This window comes from Oenanthe melanoleuca, chromosome 8, assembly GCF_029582105.1.
Source record: "Oenanthe melanoleuca isolate GR-GAL-2019-014 chromosome 8, OMel1.0, whole genome shotgun sequence".
Classification (NCBI taxonomy): domain Eukaryota; kingdom Metazoa; phylum Chordata; class Aves; order Passeriformes; family Muscicapidae; genus Oenanthe; species Oenanthe melanoleuca.
In genome coordinates this window covers 2,331,585-2,356,468 of record NC_079342.1, presented here as the reverse complement: position 1 = coordinate 2,356,468, position 24,884 = coordinate 2,331,585, and the positions used below count along the sequence as shown (strand labels likewise).

The following is a 24,884-nucleotide window of genomic DNA, read 5'->3' as shown; positions in this document are numbered from 1 at the left end:
TCTCTTAACTCCTGGGACTCTTAACATTTTAGCAGAGCTCAGGTTTTTAAGAGATTTCACACTGCCCCCAGCCCAGGCATCCCAAAGGCAGCAACTGCAGTGGCCCCTGCCTGACTCTCCACTGCTAAATGAATCCAGAACAAATGAGGCTCTGAAAATAAGGGGAAAAATTTGACACCTGGACTCTGGGAAACATTTGTGGGTTTTGATGAGGGGCAGGGGGGAAGGGAAAACCTATGGTTCAGCATAGTTAAATATATGGTGTGCTAAGTATGAATAAATTGTGGCTATTTTAAAAAAGTCCATGGAATCCGTGGCTGGCCCGGGCACAAAGTGGGGGACAGCAGCTACAGCACATGAGTTCCTCAAAGGGTTACCTGGAGGCCACTGTCCTGGGCTGCTGCTGCATGGCAGGGGGCAGCTCTCAGCGTTTACACAAGTGGAAAATGTTCCAACAAATAATTCTTCCCTTAAAAAGGAGCTTTGGAGTTAAGGGGGTTTGTCTCCTCACCGCCCTGCTTTGCATTCCAGTGCTTTTCCTCATCGTTCATAAATGATTCATTGGTGTAAAGGAATCCTTCAGGAAAGGTAAAAGTTCCTCTTTAAAATGTGCCAAAGATCCTGGAGGTCTTTTCCAGTCTTAGTGTTCATGTGATTCGTGCTCATTTTAACATGGCCAGTTCACATTGTCCATTGCACGCCCCATGTGCTCTGATACAAAGCCATGTGATAATTTCTAGAAATATTGAAATTTTATCACTTCTGGGTTTGGGGAGAGAGTTGCAAACTTCATCCCAGTAAACTTCACTTTTAAAGTAGAGGCTGAAATCTGGTCCTGCCTGCTGGTGACTAAAAATCAGTATGAGCCAAGTAAAATGAGTCTAGAGCCTCAGGGTAGGTGTGCAGTCACACTGGTGCTCTTTAGTAACTTGGAATGGTTCTAGCTGGTCTGTTAATGTGGAAATCCCACGTTTCAGTGGTCTGAAATCCCACTGTGGGAGTGAACTTGCCTTGTAACTATACTAACTATATACAAACTGTACCTTTTGCACTTGGTATGGAAGGAAAGGATCTGTTTTTCATCCTGCTGCAAGCACTGCTTTCTTTCAAGAGCAAGACAAAAACCCTCATGGCCCAGTTGCACTCAGCATTTAGAAAATGTAAATTTAGTGAATTTGCTGTCGCTTTTCAGCAGGTGGTTCTTTAGGGTATGCTTGGGGTCAAGGGTAAATCATCAGGCAAGGTTTCAAAAAAATCCCAGCAGTGCTTTGATTTGATAAGGAAAGCACCTTTGTGATAAAATATTAAATTACAGAGAGAATATGGAAACATGATTACACCTTGCAGTTCAGTGGGTCTGTGCCTTCTTGGGCAGCTTTTGTTGCATTCCTTGTGGCAATCTCACTGTGATTCAGGCACTGGTGAGCCCTGAGGTTTAGAGCACTGCTGGTGCTGCTGCTGAGCTCTTACTGTGCAGCTCATCCTGCTCTTCTCTCCCTGTACAATAGCTCCCTCTGCTTGAAATCAGCAGTGGAATTGTTTCCTACTTGCCTGGACAGCAGTTTTAAACATGGGCCCCCTTTTTTAAGATTTCTGCTGCTTTTTATGAAGCAGTTCCAGTGCATGGCTTGTGGTTGTGTGTGTTGTGGAGCAGGGAAAATAACCACATTGTCCTCAAAACTTCCCTGCCTAGAGCTGTTTCTTTGCAGAGACTCTCTTCCTTTTGGAACACTTCTTTCAGCTAAATTATCTCTTACCAAAACATGATGATTTATTGAACAAAACTGTTCTTATTTCAGTGCTGAGTTGAAACAGGGCTGTTTCTCATCAGAAATGTGGTAGTTAGGCCACTGACCCTGTTAATGGTGAGATTCCCATGTCCTGCTTATGTAGTTCTGATCCAGAACCCAAAAAAAATCTGATTTAGATCAGGCAGAGCAGGGATTTGAACCTGATTCTCCCGCATCCTCAGCCAGCACCATAATTACTGGGCCAGTCATTCACTCCCAGAATTTTGTCAGTTTATCTGCATGGGTGGGGGGGCAGTGCTGGGTTTGTTTTCTTCATTTTTTATCAATATAGCTAAGCCAGCAAAAGTCATACTATAAAAGCTGTTGTGTCAGCAAAGGTGTCATTTTGCTGAGAGAGCACTCACCCATTCAGGGAACCAGCAAAAACCTTCCTGGCCACAACAAGATGAGCCCATGACAGGAAAACTTCCTGGTTTAGTTCTCCATCAAAGCCTCCCTGGTGTGAACAGTGCCTTGCTTGCTGGGAAAGGGCTGTCTGGGCTGGATCCTGGGTCTGCAGAGGTGTCCAGAGGGTTATTTCTAATTTGCAGTGGAGCAAACCCTCAGATTAAAACCAGTTTAGAAGTCTGTGTTGGTCCTTGGGCTGGTTGGGGTTTGCTGGCAAGAACAAAGGGCAGCAATAACTTCAATTTTCTACATTCAGCACTTGAAGCAAAGCTCTTTTTTTTCCCTTCACATTTTGGAATCCCTTTGGATTATTTTCTGAACTTGCTGGGCTTTGGTTCATTCCTGAAAATCTTTGGAGGAGCTGCTGTTGGAAGCTCAGGGAATCCTCCCCCAGCCCCAGGAGCAGCAGGTTTGGACACTGGAGCACCTTGGCACAGGAGGCAAACCCAGGGAGCCTGCTGGGCTTGGCTGCCAGGACATGACACTCACAAGGAAACATCTTCTGTGCACTGCAGATAAATCATAAAATTATAAAACTGTACAAGAGCAGGATGGAGCAGTAGAACAGGAGAGAATTGTTGCTGATCTCTATTTACTTGAATCCAGCGTGGCTCTTCCTGCTGAACTCTAATTTCACTTCTCTAATTTCAGCCTTTTACAGATATTACAGGCATTGCCTCATGTGTTTGCACATACCTTAAAAAACATGTGCCCTTGGAAAGCAGTCTATAGTCACATAAAAATAAAGAGCTTAAAAAGCATTCCTGTTTTCAAATTAACACTGAGGTGCTGAATTCATGGTGGTCTTTGTGATTTGAATTGTGCCCTTTTTTTAATCCATCCCATGCCCTGAATAAGATGCAAGTCCTGAGAGAAAAATAGTCCATGATTGTGCATTTGGAGACCCAATGCAAGGAGCATTTCTGAACTTTATGAGCCCTTAGCAAGGGGGAGAAAGGCTAATTGAAATCTTAAAAAAACTAATGAGGAAACAAAAACATTAAAAAAAAAATTACAACCCCATACATTTGTTTTATATATCTTTCTGCCAGTGTATAATAATTTTTAATTTTATTGGATTGAGAATAATTTTTAAATGAGTGAAGGCATGATAGAAATGGTAGAGGACACAAAGCAAAGGGTAATGCTGGATAAAAGATTAAGTGAAGTGGATATATTTGCATCTGTTTACAATGTGTATCATATTTTGTACTTGACAGTCTCTGTACCCACCACTACAGGAATAATCTTAGTTACTCTTCTGTTGTCTCCTGTTCCCTGTTGAGGTGGAGAAAATGTCTCTCCTAAGTTGTCATGTGGAGTTGACAAAGCAGAAACGCTGCAGTAACACAGCTCACATCAAGTGCTCCTTCTTCAGTATTTGGGGGCTGCATTTGGACTTAATATTTTGAATTAAATTTCTGGCACTGCAGTGGTTTCTTTGCCATGGTTTCTGCTGCTCTGAAGCCCTTGGGTGACGTGCAGAGTGGTTATTTTCTGTGACATTAGCACGTCCCAGGCTGGATGGAGGCTGGTGGAAGGCTGCCAGCGTTGTTGTTCTATTTGCAGGTTGGCCTGGCTGTGTCTGTGTGTGTGAGGAGAGGGCAGGCAGGGTACTGGTCACCTTTCAGATCTTAACATTTCTTAATGGATTAGGCAAGTGCTGGAATATCTTCCTTTTTGCACACTGTGTTTTGGCAGTGTTAGCAGAATGGATTTTTTGAACGTCTGAGCGTTCCCGCAGCATCAGGGGATGAACGTGCTCAAGTGCTCTTTGCACACTCCAAACTGACATCATCTGAAGGCCTTCACTTGGAGGTGTTTTTTTGTATTTCCCCCCAGGATCCCTTGGACCCAGCAGGCACAGCCATTGTGATCAGCTCCCTGGTGGCAGGTGGAGTGGCCGAGCGCGGGGGGCAGATTTTGCCGGGTGACCGCTTGGTGTTCGTCAATGAGAAGCACCTGGACACTGCCACCTTGGCAGAGGCAGTGGAAGTGCTGAAATCTGTGCCCCCAGGTACAGTTTCCCTTGGAATCTGCAAGCCTTTGGTGGTAAGAACTCATTTTAACTATTTTTTTTTTCTTATTTCATCCCATGGCGTGTGTTGATGGAGTTGTTGTGTTTGCAGGGAGAATTCAGCACAGGTTATGTGAGATTTGGGAAACTACTGAGCTGCTCTGCCTTGAGAGGGCCAAAAGTTCTGGCAAATGGGCAGCTCAGTGTGCAAAAGGTCTGACTGGAAAACCAGCACCTTCAAGTTCCTCCCTGAAGAGCATCCACGTGGAGCTGGGAGATGTGCACTGTGCACGGCTGTAACGTGGTTCTGCACTTGAGCAACCCAGTTAACTCCAGTGGGCTGGAGCCCATTTCTCTCTGAGACACTGTTGAGTGCTTGCCTGAGCTCCATTGGCGTCACAGAATCCTACTCTGTTTGAAGTCAAGACTGTATATTCAAGCAGAATTTCCCTTTTCTGGAATCAGGGCTGTGGAACCCTTTAGTTCCCCTTTAGTGGGGAATTCTGCAGTGTTGTTCATCAAGGGCACCCAGGCAAAATTAATTAAAGCCCCAGTTAATAGACAGTGCTTGTGATTCAAAGTGGTAGAGGAGTTGTGAAATAGGAGTGTAGAAAAGCTGTTAAATATATTATTTTTGTTTCTAAAAATTGGTATTTCATTGTTCATATCCTTGTATTTGTCTTTTCTTCCTACACATCTCTTTAGGTTTTAATGCATCTGAACCAATATCTTCAAAGAATAAAAGCTGTTGTCTTTATCTTCTCCATTTTTGACTTTCCATTTTTATAATTCTCTTCTAAGGGCTGGTTCTCCTTTTCCCTTTTAATTTATTGAAAGGTGTGGGAATTTTTTGCTGTTGTTGTTCTCCTGACTCATTGTTTGGATTACCTTTTATAGGGAGAAGGCAGAGAGGAGGAGAACATGCACGGTGTGGATCCCAGCAGCATCAAGAGCAGCCCTGGGTCTCCAGAACCAGTAGATAACAACAATTTCTCAGTAATACTTGAAGCACCACAGGTATTTGGTTACTTTTTATGGTTCAACTCTGGTTTATACAGACAGGAAATGATGTTTTAAAGTAAAAAAATACAGTATGTTTTTCAGATAAGACTGAAAGTATTGGATTCCCTCTGAAAAAGCCTCTAATAGCAAACTGTGCCAAGAGCATTGGGAGCACTTACCAATGCAGCTCCCAGACTGCCTTATCAAATTTATTATGTCATTAAAATACCTTGGGTTACCTTGGATATGAAATAGGAATGCTGTGTTGTTATTATAATCAGAAGTGGTGGGCTCAGCTTTGCACAGGAAGTGAAGTATGGAAGCAGAATGCTTTTAATTATCATGAAGCAAAACAAAAAAGTAGTTTAGAGTATAAGGCACTCTTGAAATAGTTTCTTCTTTCATAGCCTTCTAATGTTCTCTGGAGTGATTTCTTTACTCTTGCCTCAACTCTCCTCATCCCTACTATCTGAGAAATAATTCTGTTTATTGTGGGAGGATGTGGCATTAAAGATAGTGAGAAACTCAGATACCAGGGTAATAGGCAATAATATTGCAGTTCTCACCAGTGCAGAGCTAGAGAAATGTGGATACCTTTTAACTTTCATCTGTTCTCAAGTGCTTTGCAAAATTCATGCTGGTAAATGTATTCTTTTTATACCAGAAAATACAACACAGAAAGGATCATACAGAACTGCAACACAGGAAGAAAAATAAATTCCAAATTTTCGTGTAGCTGAACATGTGTACCTGTCTCTGGATGCAAACCTGTTTTTAATGCTGAAGTGGTAGATTAGAAGCCCCAAAAAGGAGAAGTATTATAGGGTAGATGTGATTATACTGTAAAGAAATTAGCCTGGATGATAATAAATGGTATTTACTGGTTTTCAAATGGCATTTACTGGCATTTGTTGTTTTCTGGGGGCATGGGAAGGGTTGCAGAGAATTTGTTCTCTGCCAGCTCAGATTGGTTTTCTACTTCCTAAATAAAACCAATGTCATTAAGTATTTTTAAAGAAAATATTTTATCTTAAAGTCCTGAAACTGGGAGGATCCATTTGTTTTACCTCATGTGTGACAGCTTTGGTGGTAGCTAAAATTCCCATCCATTTATTATCTTACCTGCTGACACAGGTAGCCAGGAGTGGTGTGTGCTGGTGGCTCCCACCCTGAGGCACTGTCAGCCAGAACTTCCACCCCAAAAAGATGGAATTGGAGGATTTTATTTGTTTGCTGCCAGAGTGGACTCCAGGGTGGTGCTTGCAGCACTCCCTGTGCTGTTGGTGGTGTCTGGTGCTGCAGTGCAGCAGCCAGGGAGGATGCAGAGCAAGCTGCTGGGTCAGGGACACAAACCCTGTGTGTTCTGAGCAGGGACACCTGATTTATGTGCCCTGGACTGGGGGAAGTGCTGGGAGAACAGTGCTGCAGAGTGGAGGGGAGTGAAAATGGAGAGAATTAGGATCTCTTCAGGCTGGGTGTTTTGTGAGATCAAGGTACATGGATTAAATAGATTAAAGGGACATTTAATGCTGGTTAAATTATTAAAATGGGCTGATTTCTGGATTGCTGGTGTTCTGCTCTCGTGCCAGCTATTGGCTGCATTCCTTCTGCTCCTGCCTCTCTCTTGTTTTCTCTCCTGCCTCTCACTTGAATTGTACAAACATCTTGGCAGTGTCTGGGGGCTTTCCTTCTGTATTTGTACAAATGTAACAAAACAGGATCCTGACACCAAAGGTCAGAAATGGTGCAGTGCCCTGGGGAGTCTGGGAAGGGGCAGAAGCAGAAACAAAAACATTTTGAGGAAGGAGCCCTGAATCTGCCCATTGCTTTTGGGGTCTGGGGGCTCAGGGGGTTGAAGTTGGGTTTGGGGGTTCTTTGGGCCACAGAGACTTGATGGCCTGAAGAAAAGAGGGGGAAAGCTCTCAGTGTGTGGCAAAATTTTGGGATAAATAAAATCCCAGCTGCCTGTGCAGACTCACTGTGAGCCAGTGAACAGCACCCCATTCCATCTGGGAGATATAGGAGTTGGAAGCTGGGGAAGCACGTGACAAATCCCAGGAAAAGAACTGTTGAGTAAGATCTTTCAGAGTGGGTTTTAATACCTTTTCCCTTGGTTTTGTTGTTTGTTTTTCTGGTTTGTTGCTCTGTGGTTTGAGTTCAGTAGAAAGGTGAGCACTGTTCTCCTTAAAACAGGAAGGTAATGAACAGTCATTTAAATCCTTTTTTTTTGGGGGTCATCCCCTTTTTTTATATGGGTCATCCATTTCCCCTCTGCCCCAGGTTAAAAGTTGGATGGAATATCCAAGGTGGGGACAAGCAAGTATGGCATTTATTTTGGGGTTTTTGGGGGGTTTTTAAGTTGCTGACACTGTTGCATAAGCAAACTCTTAGGCTGTTTATTTAGCTGATAGCATTTTAAAAAAGGTTCATGCATTCATAAAGCAATAGCAGGTATGTCTGAAGCACAGAGATACTTTAACTAGATTTATATGTATTTTTCCTATGGTTGTTTTAGTATGAATTAATAATTCCATTCCCTAACATCAGTCCAGATTGGCTTTTCCAAATGGCTGCTGCAGTATCTAAGCTGTGCAACTTAAATTTCTTTAAATTGAAAAAAAAAATAATTGCACTGTCTACTTTCTGTGTTAAAATCATAAGTCAGAGAGGCTATTTTCTTTTAGAAAATGCAAAAAGTAGAAGAATTTCACTTTAAAAATCAGGATTTAACGTGGGCAAGAAATAAAGCAGAGTTTTAAAAGAGTGGAGAGGAAACAGAGTGTAAAATCTGTATTCCTTTAATGATCTTTTCAGGGTTTCAGAGATGAGGTGCCTTTCAAAGAAGAGCTCGTTGATGAGCCCCATTTGGACTTGGGAAGGTCATTCCAGCTTTCCCAGAAGGATGATGAGTCTGGGAAGGAGTCCTGGGAGATGTGTGAATTCCTGAAACCCGGAGCAGAGCACGAGGAGGAGGAACGGGAAATGTTGGTGGATGAGGAGTATGAGGAGGATCCAGACTTCCTGAAATGTGGGGAGAAGGCAGCTTCAGACAGGAGCCTGGACACAGAACGATGGGCAAAGCAACTGGAGACTGCAGAAATACAAGATTTAAGCTCCAGTGCTAGCCCAAGTCCCAAAGAGTCCCTGGAATATCCATTCAGTAAAGATCAGATGGTAAGAAATGCTGTGCTGAGCACAGATCCTTCAGAGCAGACTCCAAAACTAAACTGTTTTAATTACTAGAATTTAACTCATTTATTTACTTGTGTACCTCTAGCAGACACCAGTCTATCCTTTTGTACATTTTGGAAGGATTTTTAGGTAACTTATTGTCTGTATATTTACCTACTGGAATTAAATACATGGTTGGTGTATTTACAGGCATCCTGAATTTGTCATTTTACCCAAAAACTTGTGGGTTTGGTTTTTTGGAAGCTGTGCTGATATGGGGCATGTCAGTAACGGCAGAATGTCCCTTCATGGGTTTGATAGTCTTCAGTGAAAGAAACTCCCTCTTTTCCTCATTTTTTTAAACCCAAATCAGTTTCATCAGCCAGATTGTTTAGTTGAGTGAAAAATGATATGGTGGAAGGAATTGTGGCAAGGATAGTGGTGGATAAAGGAGTAGGAGGAGACAGATTTGGGTAATTTGCAGAACTCTTATTTGTACATCTTTCTCAAGTACTGAGAATTATTTTTTTCCTTCTGATTCTTTGTTCATCCCCTTGCCAAACAAAAAATTGCTATTATCAGCCTCCCATGCACCAGATTCTGAGGTGTGTGTGCTTTTATATGAAAAAAATGGAGTGGAAAAGGATTCAGCATCACAGCCACAGAGAATTTCAGGTTTTGTTTGGCTTGTCCCCTTAAGCAGTATGTGTATAAACAGAAAAAATGAAGTTTCTACTGACAGTTTTATACCAGAGTGCACAATATTAAATTTATATGTTTGTTACTTATAAAAGACAAATGAGCAAGAGTAAAGAAATTTTTGTTTGAATTAGAGGTGAGGAGAAAGATACAGTTGTTTTATATTTCAATTGCATATAACATTTCTCATGCCTCTTCTTAATGCAGTGCATAAATGAGCAGTTAGTATTTAAATGAGCAGTTAGTATTTCATAGTTACCTGAATAAATATGAATGTAGCTGAGGAAATGTGTATGTTTGCTGTAAAAATTAATGTTCCTGTCAAATACCCCTGGGTAAGTTAATACCATTGCTTTCTAACTTTAATTACTTCTTTTCTCCTCTGTGAAGTGTGAAGAGAATGCTGCTATAAGGTCACAGTTTTCTGGAACCACAGCATACAGCAACTACCAAAAAGACATATTTGACACTGAAACTACCCAGTCAGAAGTGAAAACTGAGATGGATTTAGGTTTGTGAGAAGGTTTCTCTTTATCTCATAAATTCGTATTTACAAATCTAAATTTTTTTGCCAAAACACAAATACTTTCAAATGAGAAAATATTCAAATCAAGAGTTCTGCAGGCTCAAGACAGCCTGGCATTAAATGGGTTTCAGCTTTATAATCTTGCTTCCTCCTCCAAATCTGGCCAGTGAGAAATAAATACAGAAATACAGTGACAGGCTCTGGAGGTGACTGTAGCTCAACCAGGGATCTGCACATGGTCTGGGTGGTAGATAATTGCCCCATATCTTGGGTTTGTGATCTGTGCTCAGGAGCAAAGTTTCTCCTTGTCAGATGGCCACAGATGGATGGTTAGGATTTGGCAGATTGATCAGAGAAATAAATTTATCAACCTGCCTGAAGTGGCAGTCCCTGCTTGGGAGGAAGGAGCTCCAAGTGTCCAACCTGGCCTTGAAGACATTTGGGATAAAGGGTTTAATTCCAAAGGTGAAATAATTGGTGGGTGCCTGGACAGAGGAAGCAGAAATTCACATCTCCTCCCTTTTTTCCTTCAGGGACCAAGTTTCAGAGTGACTCTGAAGGACCTGAGCTTGCTGTTGATTCAGAAGCAATTGGAAAGGAAGCACTAAAGGAGGAGAATTATGTGCTTCCCAAGAGCCAGGGATCTGGGAGAGTAACCACCTTAGCTCAGCCTAGAACAGCACCAGGCAGGTAAGGAGGAAGATTTCAGGTTTTGAAAGACATTAGTTTAATTATCTCAGCTGTCCTCTTGCCTTCCTGAGCTGAATCATGATATGTGGAATGCTCAGATAGACAGAGGGCCAGGTCTTTAGCTTTCACAGGAGATGGAATTTGGCTTAAAACCTCAAAACTTCCCATGTTTCCTCCTCTGAGCATTGGGACAGAAAAGTGCAAATGGCTCTGCCACCTCTCCACAGTGAGGGGAGTGTGGCTGTGGCCTGGAGGAGAGGGATGCAGCCTTTACCCATGGCTCCTTTAGGATCTCTCCTCCTGGTTTTCCTTTCCCTTTGTTCTTCCTTTTGGGAAGAGCAGTTCAGCCAGGGCTCTGCAGGAAACTTTAGTCCTGCCTGGATATTTGCCTTACCTGTCCCAGTCTTTCCCCACCACTTTGGGGTCAGTGGATACTGGAGGTTATGAGCCTGTTGATTCCAGTCCTCAGAACTTCCCTAATTTCATCTGAAATCTTCTCTCAGAGTGAAAGCAGCTCAGCAGTAAGGTGAGAGGATTATTCTGTAGGGTTTAATGGAACACACAGGATCTGTTCTCCCACTTGGATCATGATCTGCTTACTGGTTTTGGCATGTTTATATCCCTCTCCAAGCATCACAGCATATTTATCAGAAAGTAAATGTTAATTGCTTAAATAGTCATTTTGAATGAGTAAATGCAGTGCAGATTTGTGTATCACAGAGCAGCTTATAAATTTGGTCTGCCCATCATGTTTATTTCTGGAGCATTCCTTAAGTACATTTAAACCTAAATACAAAAATTCCTGTCTGGTCTGTTGACTCTGTACATTTGCTTTAAACTGGGCAGTGTGAGAAGGTGTTGCTGTCTCGCTGCCAGATACAAAATATGTGAGGAATTGTGACCTGGCATGGGTGATGCCTCTTTTATTTTTTTTTATTTTTCCCCTCTCCTATGTCCCAAATTAGTGAATTACCTGAGAGAGAAGAAGGAGAAGGAGAAGAGACTCCAAACTTCAGCCACTGGGGACCACCACGGACGTATGTTCATATTATTATTCATATTATTCCTTCCCTGTACCTTATGGGGTTTTTTTTTCTGTGAGCCACATTAGTTCTTGTTGGGTGGGTTTTTTTTCTCTCCTCCTCTGCCAATAACTTTAGGATACCTGTGTACCTTGGGCTTTCCTGAAGACAGGGAATTTTTAACAGATGTTCAACAGAATTCTGCCTTCTGTTTATACAGCTGACTTGGGAAAGCTTGGCTGGTTTAGGTTGTGGATGACCTACAAGTTCTTGCTCATTTAATAACTATTAGGTGTGAACAATGCACATAGTGCTGTGCTGTCTCCCTTTCCACAGGTTCCCTGCTAAACCCCCATGGCAGGATTCCAAATTGCCAAGCCAACTTTTTAGCCACATCCTTGTTGTATTGTTAACATTTTTAGGTGAATTGTTTTTATGGTCCCAAGTAAAATATGATCAGAAAGTTCCTGCTTGAGCTGATGAATATGCACTGAGGTCAGTGTTCAGAGAGTTGTATGAAATACTTCATTGTTTGTCTGATGTGCCACTTGCAGGGCTTCCCATTCCCAGACACTTTGTCAGGCTGAAAGAGGATGAGTGTTTACTTGAAGATCTGACTTTCTCTGAAATAAAAGCCTCTGCCCAGTGGGCATGGATTGGCAGCAGAATTTTGCTCTTTTTGTGGGGTGAGATCTGCTCAGGGTGAAAACTCTGTTGAGAGCATTCTCAGGCTTCTGACTTTACCTCTTTCCTCTGTTAAATCTTCCTGAAAGACCAGGAGCTTAGATTTATTTAAGGCTTTGCATTTGTAATTTAAAGAAAAAGCTGTTTGAAGTTCTTGAAACTACCACTTTTTTTTATTTTTTTTCAGTGTTGAGATCTTCAGAGACCCTCACGTGTCTCTTGGAATCAGCATTGTTGGTGGACAAACTGTCATAAAGCGCCTGAAGAATGGAGAAGAACTTAAAGGGATCTTTATCAAACAAGTTTTGGAAGACAGCCCAGCAGGAAGAACAAGGGCTTTAAAAACTGGAGATAAAATACTTGAGGTAAATGGAGATAAACCTTCCTTTTCAGTCTAAGAAATAAGAATTGACTCAAACAGCTTTGGGTGGGGAGAGGAAGAAAATACTGCCACCACTTCATGAAGTATTGGCAGCACTGTGTTTTGAAAACCAAAGGAAACCTCTGGTGGTGTTTCTTTTTTTAAGGTCTGATTATGGAGCTCTTTTAACATTCTTCTCTGTATTTAAGAAAAGATGTGTCCTGGTGTATGAGGGGGAAGTGAAAAAATGGCAGTGTCCTCCTCCCATACAAATGAGGAATAAGTTCTAGCATATCTGTAAGCATAAATTTAATATATACAAGGACACAGACTGTTCATACTGAATTATGGACTGTTATTTTGTGTGTGTGGATTTAGAGTAGTTAACTGATAACCACTGTTTGGGATAAATCCCTGATTCTGGCTGATGCTGTGGGGGAAAATGTCATTCCCACCTTTTAGCTCTGGTTGATTTTTTTTAGTCATTTTTCTCCCAAGTTTATACTTCAGAATCTGGGGTGCCAAGCTGATAATGCTGTTCAGGTGTAGTTTACAAACAGGTAAAACCTGAAGGAGTTAGATCTAACATTATGTAACCATCTGACCATCTTATTACTTATGTTTTTATCTTGAAGAATTGTTTTGGGCAACATATGGCCAACTTTTAATTATGAATACCAAGTAATACACTTTTCTTTAAACCATCATCGAAACATACTTTACAAATAATTACTCTTGACTGTTTTTGATGCTTTCCTCAGATGCACTAATCTCCTGCAAGTGTGTGTGATGCCTTGTAATGACTCTGTACCTAATAAAAATAAACACTGTTTGTCAGGTTTCTGGGGTAGACCTACGGAATGCCACCCACGAGGAAGCAGTGGAAGCCATCAAGAATGCAGGAAATCCTGTGGTGTTTGTAGTCCAGGGCTTGGCTAATGTACCAAAAGTAAGTTTATTTCTATTTTTATTCCAAAACTTTTAAATGCATAACATGCATCTTATTTTAAAGTTAGCTAAATTCCTTTCAGCCAGTGCTGTCAATTTTTGTGTCAAGGATGGATCCTTTCAGTCAGCTACAGACCAGTTGATTGATTGATTACTTCTCTGCCTGATTGGAAACCTCATTTGTCTGATTTACATGGAGTAGATATAAATCTGTTGACTTGGTGTTAATTCAACTCTCTCACCTGTGTAGTAAGAGTCTGGCCCTATGCATTTTGATTTGTCCATATTTCATAATCTAGAAATAAACTCTGTTATCCAGAGGAACAAAGCTGTAATTAAAATTAGTCAGATTCACACCAGCAGCTCCTTGTGAAACATGTCCTCAGAGGGACCTGAAGTAGGTACTTGGGAGCAAGTTAATTTCCAAAGGATTTGAAGCATCTCCTCATCTTTGAGGCCAAGGCAAGAAAATTTTAAAGCCTTAGCAAGAGCAGGCGTGCAATTCTACCTGCCTAAAGTACACACAGAAACTCCAAACTTTTGATGTAAGAGTGTAATTCAGTAAATCCAGTGAAAGAATGTGATTTATAGATTGCACTGCTGTACTTTTCTACATGGGGCAAGATGCAGAGTGCACTGGGGAGCTTTGTTGTTGTCAGGAACTGATTTTGGATGCTCTGTCTGATGTGGGTCATATACTTTGGTTTTCAGGTGGTTTCTCCTGCCCAGCCTAAGGGAATCAGAGTCAGCAAAGATCAGGATGCAGACAAAGAAAATAAGAGTGATAAGGTATTTATTCCATTCAGTGCTGTACCCAGGTTTTACTAAATCAAATGGTATAATAGCATGTATTCTAACTCTATGATAAGCTTCCTCTGAAGTCTGAAATTAAATTTGAAGTGTTTTGTTGAAATATCTTTGATTCTATGACTTTTTGCCAAATTCCTGCCAAGTATTCTGACATTTATTCTGTGGGTGTCTGCTGGGTGCTGAAACCCTGTACTTAGCACAGCTCCTCACTGTCATCTCTCTGAAGTACCTGGTTTGCTCCATGTGGAGGCAAATTGATTCCCTTTGTTCAGCAGAAACAGAGAAATGGCAACATGTACACAAATAATATCCTCAGTGTGAGGCTGCCTGAAATCCAGTGAAATCAGGTTATGGGATGATGAAATCCACAGAGTCTCCTGCATTTCCCACAGCTGTGTAAATTGAGGAAATGACCGAGGGATCTGTGGCTGCTCAGCTAATTTTGAGGCTGTTACTGCACAGTGACTTCCAAATAACTTCACAGCAGCTTTAAAACAGAAAAACTCTGTTTGGTAGAAAACAGGGAATTTGTGTTAATAAGGGGATAAGGGAAAAATGTTAATTTTTCATTTTCAGCTGTATCACTCTCATGGCCTTGGTGTTTTCCTGTGGGATTTGCCCTGACTGAGGAGTGTAGTTCAGGTACTTTGAGGCTGTGAGAGCAGCAGGAGCAGAGACAGAATTAATGCAGACAATAAGTTTGGCCTGGTGCAGTTTAACTACAAATAGGATGAAGTTTCCATTTGATCCTACTCAGCACTCTGGTGTTTGCTGGGTACTTGAGAAGACCCTTTTACCTCCAAAAGTTTTTGCAAATCTCCTTTCAGATCCTGTCGGGGACGGGAGCAGCGAGGCTCAGTTATCAGAAAAGGTGTTGAAGACATGCTTTCATGCCAGAGGATAATACTTCCAATGAAGCACTTACAATCCCCCTTTTCTTGTGTCTTTTTTTATCTATATTTCTAATCTCAAGAGCTCTCATCCTCTGGCAACGTGCTGCCTTTAATCTGCAGCACTCCGGCGTGTCGCGTTCTGCGGCGTTCCCAGGTCAAAGAGGGAGCCTAATCTTTTTCAGACCTTTTTCATCTATTGCTGCTGTAAACTGGTGGGTGGAATATAGAAGAGCTCCAGTGCATAAATACATAGCTCCTTTTTGGCTTTGAACATGGGCTCACAAAGCAGTCTCACTGCACTTCAGAGTTGGAACGAGTTGCTATTAGTGGATTATTAGTCCACATCCCTATGGGGAACCAGTGATATTTCTAGTCCAGTCTTCAGAGAGTCACAAAAGAGTTTGGTTTGAAAGCAGCCACATCCTGCTGGAAAATCTGCCTTTTCCTGTATCTTTTCAGATGCTGAAGGTTTTTCTCTGGTTTGTTGGTGTTTATCCTCCTCTATTGATCTGTTTGTTTCAAAATGAGTGCTTTAATTCATATAACACCACTTAAAACAGCAGTGGACAAACTAGATGTTGACATTATTTTGCTGGTGGGCTGTGTGAACTGTGCTTTTGCCTCTGCCTTGATACAAAAATGTGGTGTAATGTAGTAGCCAGGCACAATTTTCTCATCTGGCTTTTCAGTGGGACAGGAGAGATAAGAGATAGAAAACTGCTGGGTAAGCCTGGGTGCCTCGTGTAATTTCACACAGACTTTCTAACAAATGTTTAAGGTCTTAAAAAGCCAAAGGGTCAACATTTAGACTGTAAGTTATGACTAAATTACAGTGATAATAAAGTGGCTCATTTGTCATAGGCAGCTGAGAGTGAGGCTGCAGATTTTCCATCTTTACCTGCTCAGTAAAGTAGAACCCAAGTCCTCCCTTGCTTCTGGGATCATCTGGATTTTGCACAGTTCTGTCTGTGTTGGCTTCAAGAAAAAATTGGGAGGCACCTTTAAGTGTGTTAATCCTTTTGGAAAACAGCTGTTGTGCTTCCAAGTGCTCTGACTCCACACTTTTGCTACTGGTGGATTGAATTAATTCCATTTATTATTATGTTCTGTGTTCAGTGCAGTGCTTTCCTGTTATGTTTTTTAAATGGATGAGATGGCAGATAGCTTTACCTCTCAAAATTTTCCACATATTGCAGCTCACTACTTGCATCATCCTATACAAATTCAACTTCAGGAATTTAAAAATCAATACACAAGTTCAGCTTTCATTGCTCACAGTGAAAAAAAAAACAAACAACATTATCCTGGGCTCGATGTGTTTGGGTGTTGTGTCATATTTCCCAGCCACAGAAGGAATTAATTACAGGAATTCTGGGTGCTCTAATGGCATCTCCTCCCTGGTGTTCCCTCTCTAAAGTGCATTCTGCTATTAGCAGTGGGCTTGCAGGGGATGCAGCTGAGCATGGCTTAGTGGTGAGACCAAGGCAGGACCCAGTTCCTTGGAGGTTAAAACCAACTGCTGAGCTGAGCCAGTGGCTCCTGCAGCTCAGAGCTGCTCTGTATTCCTGCCATGCGCCGCTATATGCATCATTATAGGAGCTGCCTGTATTTATGTGAGGTAATAGAATTTTATTGGGAGATATAATTCAAAATCTTTATTAAATCTGCACCAAACTACGGATGGACTGTGATGTTTAAATATTCATGTATGGGCTAAGAGGGTTGAGTTCTTATTTTATGTTTTTTAAAAATTGATGTTTATCAGCACCAGACAGTTTTGTTATGGAGGCTTATAAGAAACAGTGTATAATTTGATGTTTGTTTTTAACCCTTGGTTAATTTTCACACTTTGATGTTTATGACAATACAAAGTATTTTATCAACAGGTAAATGTGCATGCACAATTGTGTTTTAGTTTCTTTTTCTTGATGTTCAGTGTCAGTCCTTGCTCTGCTTTCTTGCACAAAAAGCCTTTGCTGCAGAATTTAGCATTGTAATTAAGTGCTGTGTTTGTGCACATTCGCTGCAACAGACAATGGGATTGTTTTTTCATGTGCTCACAGATTAGAAAATATGTAACTCTTTGTCTTTGAATCCATCAGAGAAAATATGGGGCTCCACCTCCCATGAAGCTGCCACCTCCTTACAGAGCCCTCGAAAGTCATCAGGCAGAGGAGGCTGCTGTGGATGAAGAGGAGGATGAGGATGCTTGTGCAGAGGGTGAGTAGTGCTCCAATCATTGCATCAGATCACATTTGTGGGACACAGTCAGGTGCTGATAAGCCTTCATGCCTTTTATTGCCAGTGGGAAGTGGTGCTCAGTGTGGCCACAGCATCAATCCTCAGCCTGGTTTGTAACTTAGATGCTGCTTCTCCCCAGCCAGGCTCCCAGAGCTCAGCCCTTCTGAGGAGATACAGGAAGAGCTGAGTTTATTTTCAGTCCCAGGATATCTGAGCTGTGTCTGGAGGAGTTGCTTGTGCAGAGATGTCAGCAGTGACTGGAGATACTCTGTTTTACTGCTCTAATTTCAGTGGTAGTCGAGCAGTTGTAGGTTGAGGACCACTGGTGCAAAAAACCAGAAAACCTGGAGTTGATCCCAGGCAATGCTATTCAAGCAAGATGGGATTCTTTGAAAAGAAAAATCTGCTGATTTGTTGTTTTGGTGCTCTGCTGAAGAAAGGATCCCCTGGTTTAGTAGCACTCTGCATGGGAAAGGTTCTGCAATTGTCCCATTTTGGGTTTGGCAGTGGTTTGTGGTGATGCTCACTCTGGAAGAGCAGGGACCTGAGGAGCAGGAAGCAGTGCAAGTGCAGAGCTCCTGGCAGCATGATTTAGATTGCAGCTGCTTGTGAATCACAACTTTGGTTAATTACAACTGTGGGTAAATGGAATATTACTATCCATAGCTTATCTTGCAGTAAAATATTTAGGAATACTGAGCTTGCAATTAGGAGTCCTAAATTACTTTCTACAATCAGTTGCCTTTTATTTTTTATATCTTTATGCTCTTTTGTACTAAATCAGTGTAAGGTGAGATGGGGCCTTGACCAGCCTGGTCTAGTGGAAAGTGCCTGTGCCCATGGCAGGAGGTGGAATGAGGTGATCTTTAATGTCCCATCCATCCCTGTAACATTCTGTGTGGGCTTTTGTTGGGGTTTAGTTTGTATTTTTTTTGCTACAGTGATTTTTCTCATCATCTTGAGCTCTCAAACCGACTCCTTAAAGCTCCAATTGTAACAAACTCATTCCAGCTGGTTATTGAAGTTCTAATTCCCAGTCCAAGGATAGGTGTGATAAGTAGGCTGACACCTGAGTTATCTAATTAGGATATGCCTCAATCCAAGTGCTTGCTGGGCCTAAGTTAATACTTTGCACAGAAGTAATTCCTTATTCATGGGCTTGGTCATTTTTTAGCTCTCCTGCCATCCCTAATGATATTGCTGGCTGAGGCTGGAAGCTGAAAAGGTAAAGCTGCTGCTGATATTAAATTCATCAATCCTACCAGACTTGGCAGCAGCACACAGATCTGTTCAAGGGGAATCTCCTGTCTTCCCTTTTTACTGACTGAAGTTGAATGTTTTGCTGTAGCCATCTTTTCCATGAATCTTGGGAAACAGAGATGCATTCTTCCTCACCTTATTTTGTTCCTTTAAAAATAAGAACTGGCCAAGGAAGCTTAAACTAAGTTTGTGCCTCAGCCCTTGCAGTAAAAAGTGAGTTAGAAATGATCCAACTGTAGTTAATAACATTAAGCATCTTGGCAGCTGTGGAATGGGCTTTTACAGAGTCCCTGTTCTGTGATCACTTGAAAAACAAAGTTTTCTCTGCAAATTCCAGTACAGTATTGTTTCTGTGAACTACTTGATGCTCCTAACTTCTGTTCTGGTTCTTGAGCACCTTTCCCAGAAATCCCAACCCAAACAAGAACTTGTTTTTCTTAACTCCCTGTTTTTATCTTCATATTGCTCTGTTCCTCTTATCCAACTAATTCTGCTGGGTTTGGAACCTTAACTAAAAATATATCAACAGGTGAGCTGGATTTATTGTCTTCCTTGTTTAGAAGGAAGATGTGGTGTCAGCCCAGGTAAATTCACATCATAACCTCTCCTTTATTTGCTTCCTGTAGTTCTCAATCTCTGTCATAGCATGGAAAGCTAGAGGGCATTTTGAGGTGGGACAGCTGTTAAACCTGTCCTCTTGTTTTGTTCCTGATGGATTTTACTTTATTTTTTAGCATTCTTATTAACACAGCTGCAGTGTCAGGGACCTGCTCATCAATTTCTTTCAAGCTCCAGAAATACTTTATTTGCTCCTCTTGACATTTTTTGTCCTTGCTTATCACTTCTTCCAGCCCTCCCTCTCATCTTTTGTCTCCACATCCTCCATCATTCCCCAGACTGAAAAAGCAGAGCATTCTTAGTCTTCCTGCCATATAGGAGAAGTTTTCTTTCCTTTCTATCCCATCCATATTGCCTCAGAGTCTCCATATTTTGTCTGTTTTCCCCTTTAAGTGTGTGAATTTTGGTGTTGATTTAATTTCTCCTAAAATCTAAACTCACTTGCCTTTTGGCAATGTTCCCTTTTATTTCTGCTTTGCCACTGCTGACACTGTAGCTCTCATTGCTGACCTGTTGGAACAAGCAGACATTGATTGTGCATGCTCTCCCTTTCCTTTCCAAAGGTTGGTTTTGATCCAAAGAGGGCAAATCCTTGTTGGGAATAAAACTGTGAGGTAGTTTTTGGTTTAGAGAAACTCCAGACATGTCCTCCATGTTTCTGTGGTTTAAGAAGTTTAGAGTTCCAGGTATTTTGTTGGTTGGATTTTTTTTTTTTTTTCCAAATATGACTCTTGCACCCAAGGCCCTCTAGTTTCAGATCTGCTTCTCCTTTTTTTCATGCCTCCAACATCATTTCCCAAGTTCTTAGATGGCTTTTCCTAGACTTTGAAGGCAAGTTGAAAGTTGCATTTCCTCGTTTTAATTCTCTTCTAGTGATGCTGCCAAATCTTTATCTGTACCAGCTCTGACCCTGTGTGTGGGTTTTGTTTTCCCTTTGCTTTGAGGCTGCTGCTGTTTCCAGGCTTTCAGTTTATGCATGGAAACTTTGCACAACTTGCAGTGTGTCCATCCTGCTGCAAAAGGAGCTTTCAGAATTCTTCATCCTCCAGACCTGAAATGTTACAACACAGGTTTGGAATCCTCCCTTCCCACTCTTCCCTGTGGCAGAGTTTTGGACTTCCCAAATCTGAAAAAACACCGACTTGTGAATGAGTTTATTTATTTTATTTTATTTTTTTTTAAATCCAGGCAAGTAAAAGGAGGGGAGAGCACACAAAGGAGCTGTTTGTGCTTGTGAGCAGCTGTGCTGCAGGCACCAGTGGGCTCTGGTGTGTTTTCCTGGAGCAGGGGTGGCTGGAGGTGTGCTCCCAGAACCTGCTAATGGACTTGTGTGCACCCCGTGGTGGCTTTTTGCCATAATGAGGGGCTGGTAGTGAAAGAGAAGCAGAGGAAATGCATGGGCAGAGCAGTTTGCAGTGGAATGTTTAGTGAGGTTTTCCTTGGGGGAACTCCTGGCTGTGCAGTTTGGATATGCTCTCGTGACTGAGTTGATGCAAACATAAACTAGATAGGAGGGAGCTGAAAAATCATTCTAGGAAAAATGAAAGGACAACTGTTGAAAGAACTTTAAATCCTTAGTTTCAATTGCTGTTATCTTTTTAGTGGAATCTTTTGTCAGTTAGTTGACTGAGATCGATCTGGTTGGTTTCAAATCAGTCTGAAATAATAAAAATAGATGGTAATAAAAAATTTGTGGAAGGTGGCTTGGATAATGGACTAAGCTACTGCTGTGCTCAGACTTCCTGTCTGCAAGGATATTTAACTGTATCTAATAAGGGGATAATAATGCCCCCTTCCTCTTATTTTGTCTCTAGATAATGTAGAAATCAATGAAGCTGTAAGAAAACATAATGATTTATCTTCCTGAGATGCTTTTTTGAGGAACAGTGGTTTCTCTACTAAAGCAAGAGATTTTAAAATTTCACTGGTATTTTGCCTTTGCATTCTTGACTCAGAGGATGGGGAGGCCCTGGCTTGAAGAAATTGTGGATTCCCCATCTCTGGAAGTGCCCAAAGCCAGGCTGGATGAGCTTTAAGGTCCCTCCCAACCCAAACCATTCCATGGTTCTATGATTGCCCATTGTGATAAATCTGTGGGTGCAGGAGGGTTGGGTTGGGGTTGGGCAGCTCTTACCACACCTGAGGTTTTTAGCAACCTCCAGGTGCCAGTGATGTCTGTGATCATTATATTTTATCAAATATAAAAGATAAATTTTATATTTATTAAAAATAAAATATGGGTAAAAAGGGATGGAGTTCAGTTCAGGCTTTGGGGAAGGTATGGTCAGGTTCAGGGGGTGGGCAGAATCAGGATCTCTGGACATGTCTGCACTGCTGTGGGCGAGGATGGCAACATGATTTTGGGAAAATGCCAGGATTATTAACAAATTACTAAATAAAAGCCAACCCACTCACTGTTTGGAGTCTGGTTTATGCAAAGTTATGCTGAAACAAAGGGAAAGCAATCTTAACTTTTACTTTTAATTTTGGGGGGGGATAACCTGAGGATGTTGATCTTCAGTGGAGGCAGCTTCTGCAGCCAAACACTGCCTCTCCAATAGATGTCACTGCAATCAACAGCAAACAGAGATGATGCTCAGAGGGGAAGATGAGGCTTGGAAAAAGGCTTCAAGCTTTATGAAAATAAAATATTGCAAAAGTAGTCATTGCAAGATTTAATGTTAAATATAGTACCAAGTGTGTTTAATATGGTGGATTTCCTTAGATCAGGAAAGAGCCAGGATTAGACAAATAGAGCAGAGACTTTCATTTCTCAGCTGTGTTAATCTCTGTTTAATGTGACTCTGTGCTGCTAATCTTCTTTTCCCATTCTTGTTCTGACCCATAATTAGCTCAAGTGCTTGGGGTTTGTAACCAGCCCTAACATCAGACCCAGATTGTGCTGGGCTGAGCAGAGCTGCTGTGCCACACTGGGGTGGGTGAGGGAGGTGGAGTCACTCTGAGCTTGTGGGTTCGTGTGGGGTTTTGTTATTGGGCTGTTTCTTCACTCCCTTTGTGAATCACATGCACAGTTATCATCTGATGAAGTATTGCAAGAGGAAATTACATTTTTGATGAAGTAATAGTAAAATTGCAGCTGGGACTTCTTGTGGTTTTTTACTGTGTGCTTGACATAATGCACTGAACAGATGGCTGTGTGTGTGCTGTGAGACATATTCTAAAGGAAGGACAATGAACTTTAAAAATGAACAAATTAATGATATTAACGAAATAACTGAGTATTTTGAGTTGTTTTAAATGTAGCTTTTGGAAGAGAGAATTAGTAGGACTTCCCAAAATAACTAAGTATGTTTATAAATTCAGAGAGAGATTTTATCTTTGCTTTTTTTTTTAATTACTAAATGAAGGATTTTGAGTCTTTTCAGTGTTTCGGCTCAGCATTCATTGCAGTGAAACTAATATTGCTTGTTTGGGATTTCAACAAAACACAAGTTATGATGAAGTTTGAGCCTTTTCATGCTTATAATGACAGATTGGTTTTGTTTTCTGACATTAAAAAAGCCCCAAAGCAAAACAAGCAAACCCTAAGCCACGAGCACATCTCAGTGTTGCAGCGTCGGGAGAAGAAGGGATTTAATGAAGCTGTTTCTGGGAGAGAAATTAATTTTTAACCCCTGTAGCTTGCAGGAAAAAGAGGATGCTCAGATAAATAAGATTATTAACTGCTGCTTTGCCATGCAGTGGGTCATTAGGCAGGAAGGTACCTGCAGCTGCCAGCCACACAGACACGCTGGGGGTGACTCGTGTTTGGGGATGGAGATGTCATTCGGATGCTGGCAGAGCACAAACAGCAGCTGGGAGCATCCCTGGGTCAGATGTGGGAATCCAGGGATCTGCTGCTCCCTGCATGCTTCCATAGGCAGCTCTGCTCTGCTGGCAGATGTAACTGGGAGCTTGTGGGCAGCCTGAAATTAATATAATTGATGGCATCTCGTAATAGAAACAGACAGACGGTTTGCCCTTAAGGAGAGAAAAATCTCAGGAAAATAGGCCCAAGGTCGTCAGAAGAAAGACAAGCCCTGAGCCTGTGTGTGATGAGGATTTGAGCTGCTTACAGCCCTGAATGTTTGTCAGGAATGCAGATTTCCTGAGTACATGCTGGTACAGCAATGGTACAAGGGGGTTTCCCAGGTAAGGATTCACATCTATCTCTTTGTTGTGTTTGTTTCCAGCAAATCATTTTTAAGCATTTTTACTGAGAATTTAGAGCTAGTGAAGTGCTGGAGAAAGAAAATAATAGCAGAGATTAATTTTTTTTCCTTCAGTTTGAAGCATGGACATATAGCATGATTGGAATATTGAATGCATTTGATATCTTTAAAATATTTTCTCTTGTGTTTGCTTATAAATCCTTGCTTCTGTGTATGCCAGTGCTCCACATTCTTGTCTACAAAATTGACTGGAGCACACAGTGCTTAAAGTATAAGAATTTGTAGCATTAAATTTCTTGCTGTATAGAATAATCTACTCTTCCATAACTGTTATTGTAATGCAGAGACAGATGGCTGAATTTTCTTCACTTTGCTTGTTAAGAATGTGTTAGGTAAATGTTTTTAGACTAAAATAAAAAGCTGCTGGGGATCTAAACTGAATATTCAGCATTTTCTTGGTAGAAGGAAGCAAAGCAAGAATAAAGCAATGTGATAGTAAACAAATGAGCTATTTGCAATGAAGGATAATCTAATCTTTAAATATTGCCTGAGATTGCATTTGTTCTTAGGTAAGATCTTTTCTTCCAACACCAGCCAGGTACCCAGAGAATAGCACTGAAATGCTGGGCATGAAATACACTGATTTGATGTTATAAGGTTATTACATTGTCTGGGGCTTGGTGCAGGTGGCTGATGTTGCTTGGGATCTTTGATCTCACTCCGGTGCTGCAGATAAGTAATTTCAGATAGGAGATAATGTCTGTGGTTTAAATCTGTAAACACAGGCTCAAACTTGCTAAGGGAGGATGATCCAAGCAGGTCTTTATATATTGCTCTCACCAAAGTACTCTTAATATCACTGCAATGACTTGCAATTAAAAATATGTTAAAAGGATGTAAATATTTAAATAGATAAATGAAAGGCAGACACCGGCTCGTAAAAGGTGGTTATGTGTTTATATTCTTGACTAATAACCTGATTTTTAGATTGGAAGATATCTTTCATCATTACCACTGTAAATGATGTTGCTCCAGTGCACAGAGAAAAAAAAATTAAAAAAGAAAACTCCACAGTGCCTCATGTCTTGCCCAGACTAGCACAGCATTGCTTCTAGTTAGAATACAGAGCAGATTATTTGCATAATAGCTCTGTAACAAAATGGTCTGCTCTGTTTAAGCAGTAGCTGCTCCCAGTACATAGTGGAAGTAAGGCTCTAACAGAAGGGAAGTATAAAAAAATGTTAAATGACAATAATTTTATTCTTTACAGGCATTACCTAGTTTTGCACAGTATTGCAGCAATTGAGGCAGCTGTCCAAAATCACTTCTTGAACTGTCAGGAGAAAGTTGAAATGATTTTTTGCTTCTCAGTCTGAAGATTTGATTCTGCCTTATTCCCTGTGGTGGCTTAGGGGCAGCTCCTCAGTTTGAGCAGGTGTGTAATTGCTCTTTATCAGGGTAGGTGGCATTTAAAGAGCAATCCAGAGTATTTATCTCTAGGTGTGCTGGCTACAGTACTCTGTGACAGACCAGTGAAAATTTGCTTTATGCCTTGTAGTGGCCACGTGTGTA

The 24,884-nt window shown here is 41.3% G+C and overlaps 1 protein-coding gene across 4 annotated transcripts in view; it reads left to right on the top strand.

Annotated features, from left to right (window-relative positions):
* PATJ (PATJ crumbs cell polarity complex component) overlaps nucleotides 1-24,884 on the top strand; it is a 133,985-nt gene that overhangs the window by 43,001 nt on the left and 66,100 nt on the right. For all 4 annotated transcript variants that reach the window (XM_056497075.1, XM_056497076.1, XM_056497079.1 and 1 more), the window contains exons 17-26: nucleotides 4,041-4,250; nucleotides 5,113-5,232; nucleotides 8,032-8,391; nucleotides 9,478-9,598; nucleotides 10,147-10,303; nucleotides 11,269-11,340; nucleotides 12,197-12,374; nucleotides 13,209-13,319; nucleotides 14,030-14,107; nucleotides 17,124-17,241. In XM_056497075.1, the coding sequence (XP_056353050.1) occupies nucleotides 4,041-4,250; nucleotides 5,113-5,232; nucleotides 8,032-8,391; nucleotides 9,478-9,598; nucleotides 10,147-10,303; nucleotides 11,269-11,340; nucleotides 12,197-12,374; nucleotides 13,209-13,319; nucleotides 14,030-14,107; nucleotides 17,124-17,241 (1,525 nt within the window). The remainder of the gene's footprint in view (nucleotides 1-4,040; nucleotides 4,251-5,112; nucleotides 5,233-8,031; nucleotides 8,392-9,477; nucleotides 9,599-10,146; nucleotides 10,304-11,268; nucleotides 11,341-12,196; nucleotides 12,375-13,208; nucleotides 13,320-14,029; nucleotides 14,108-17,123; nucleotides 17,242-24,884) is intronic.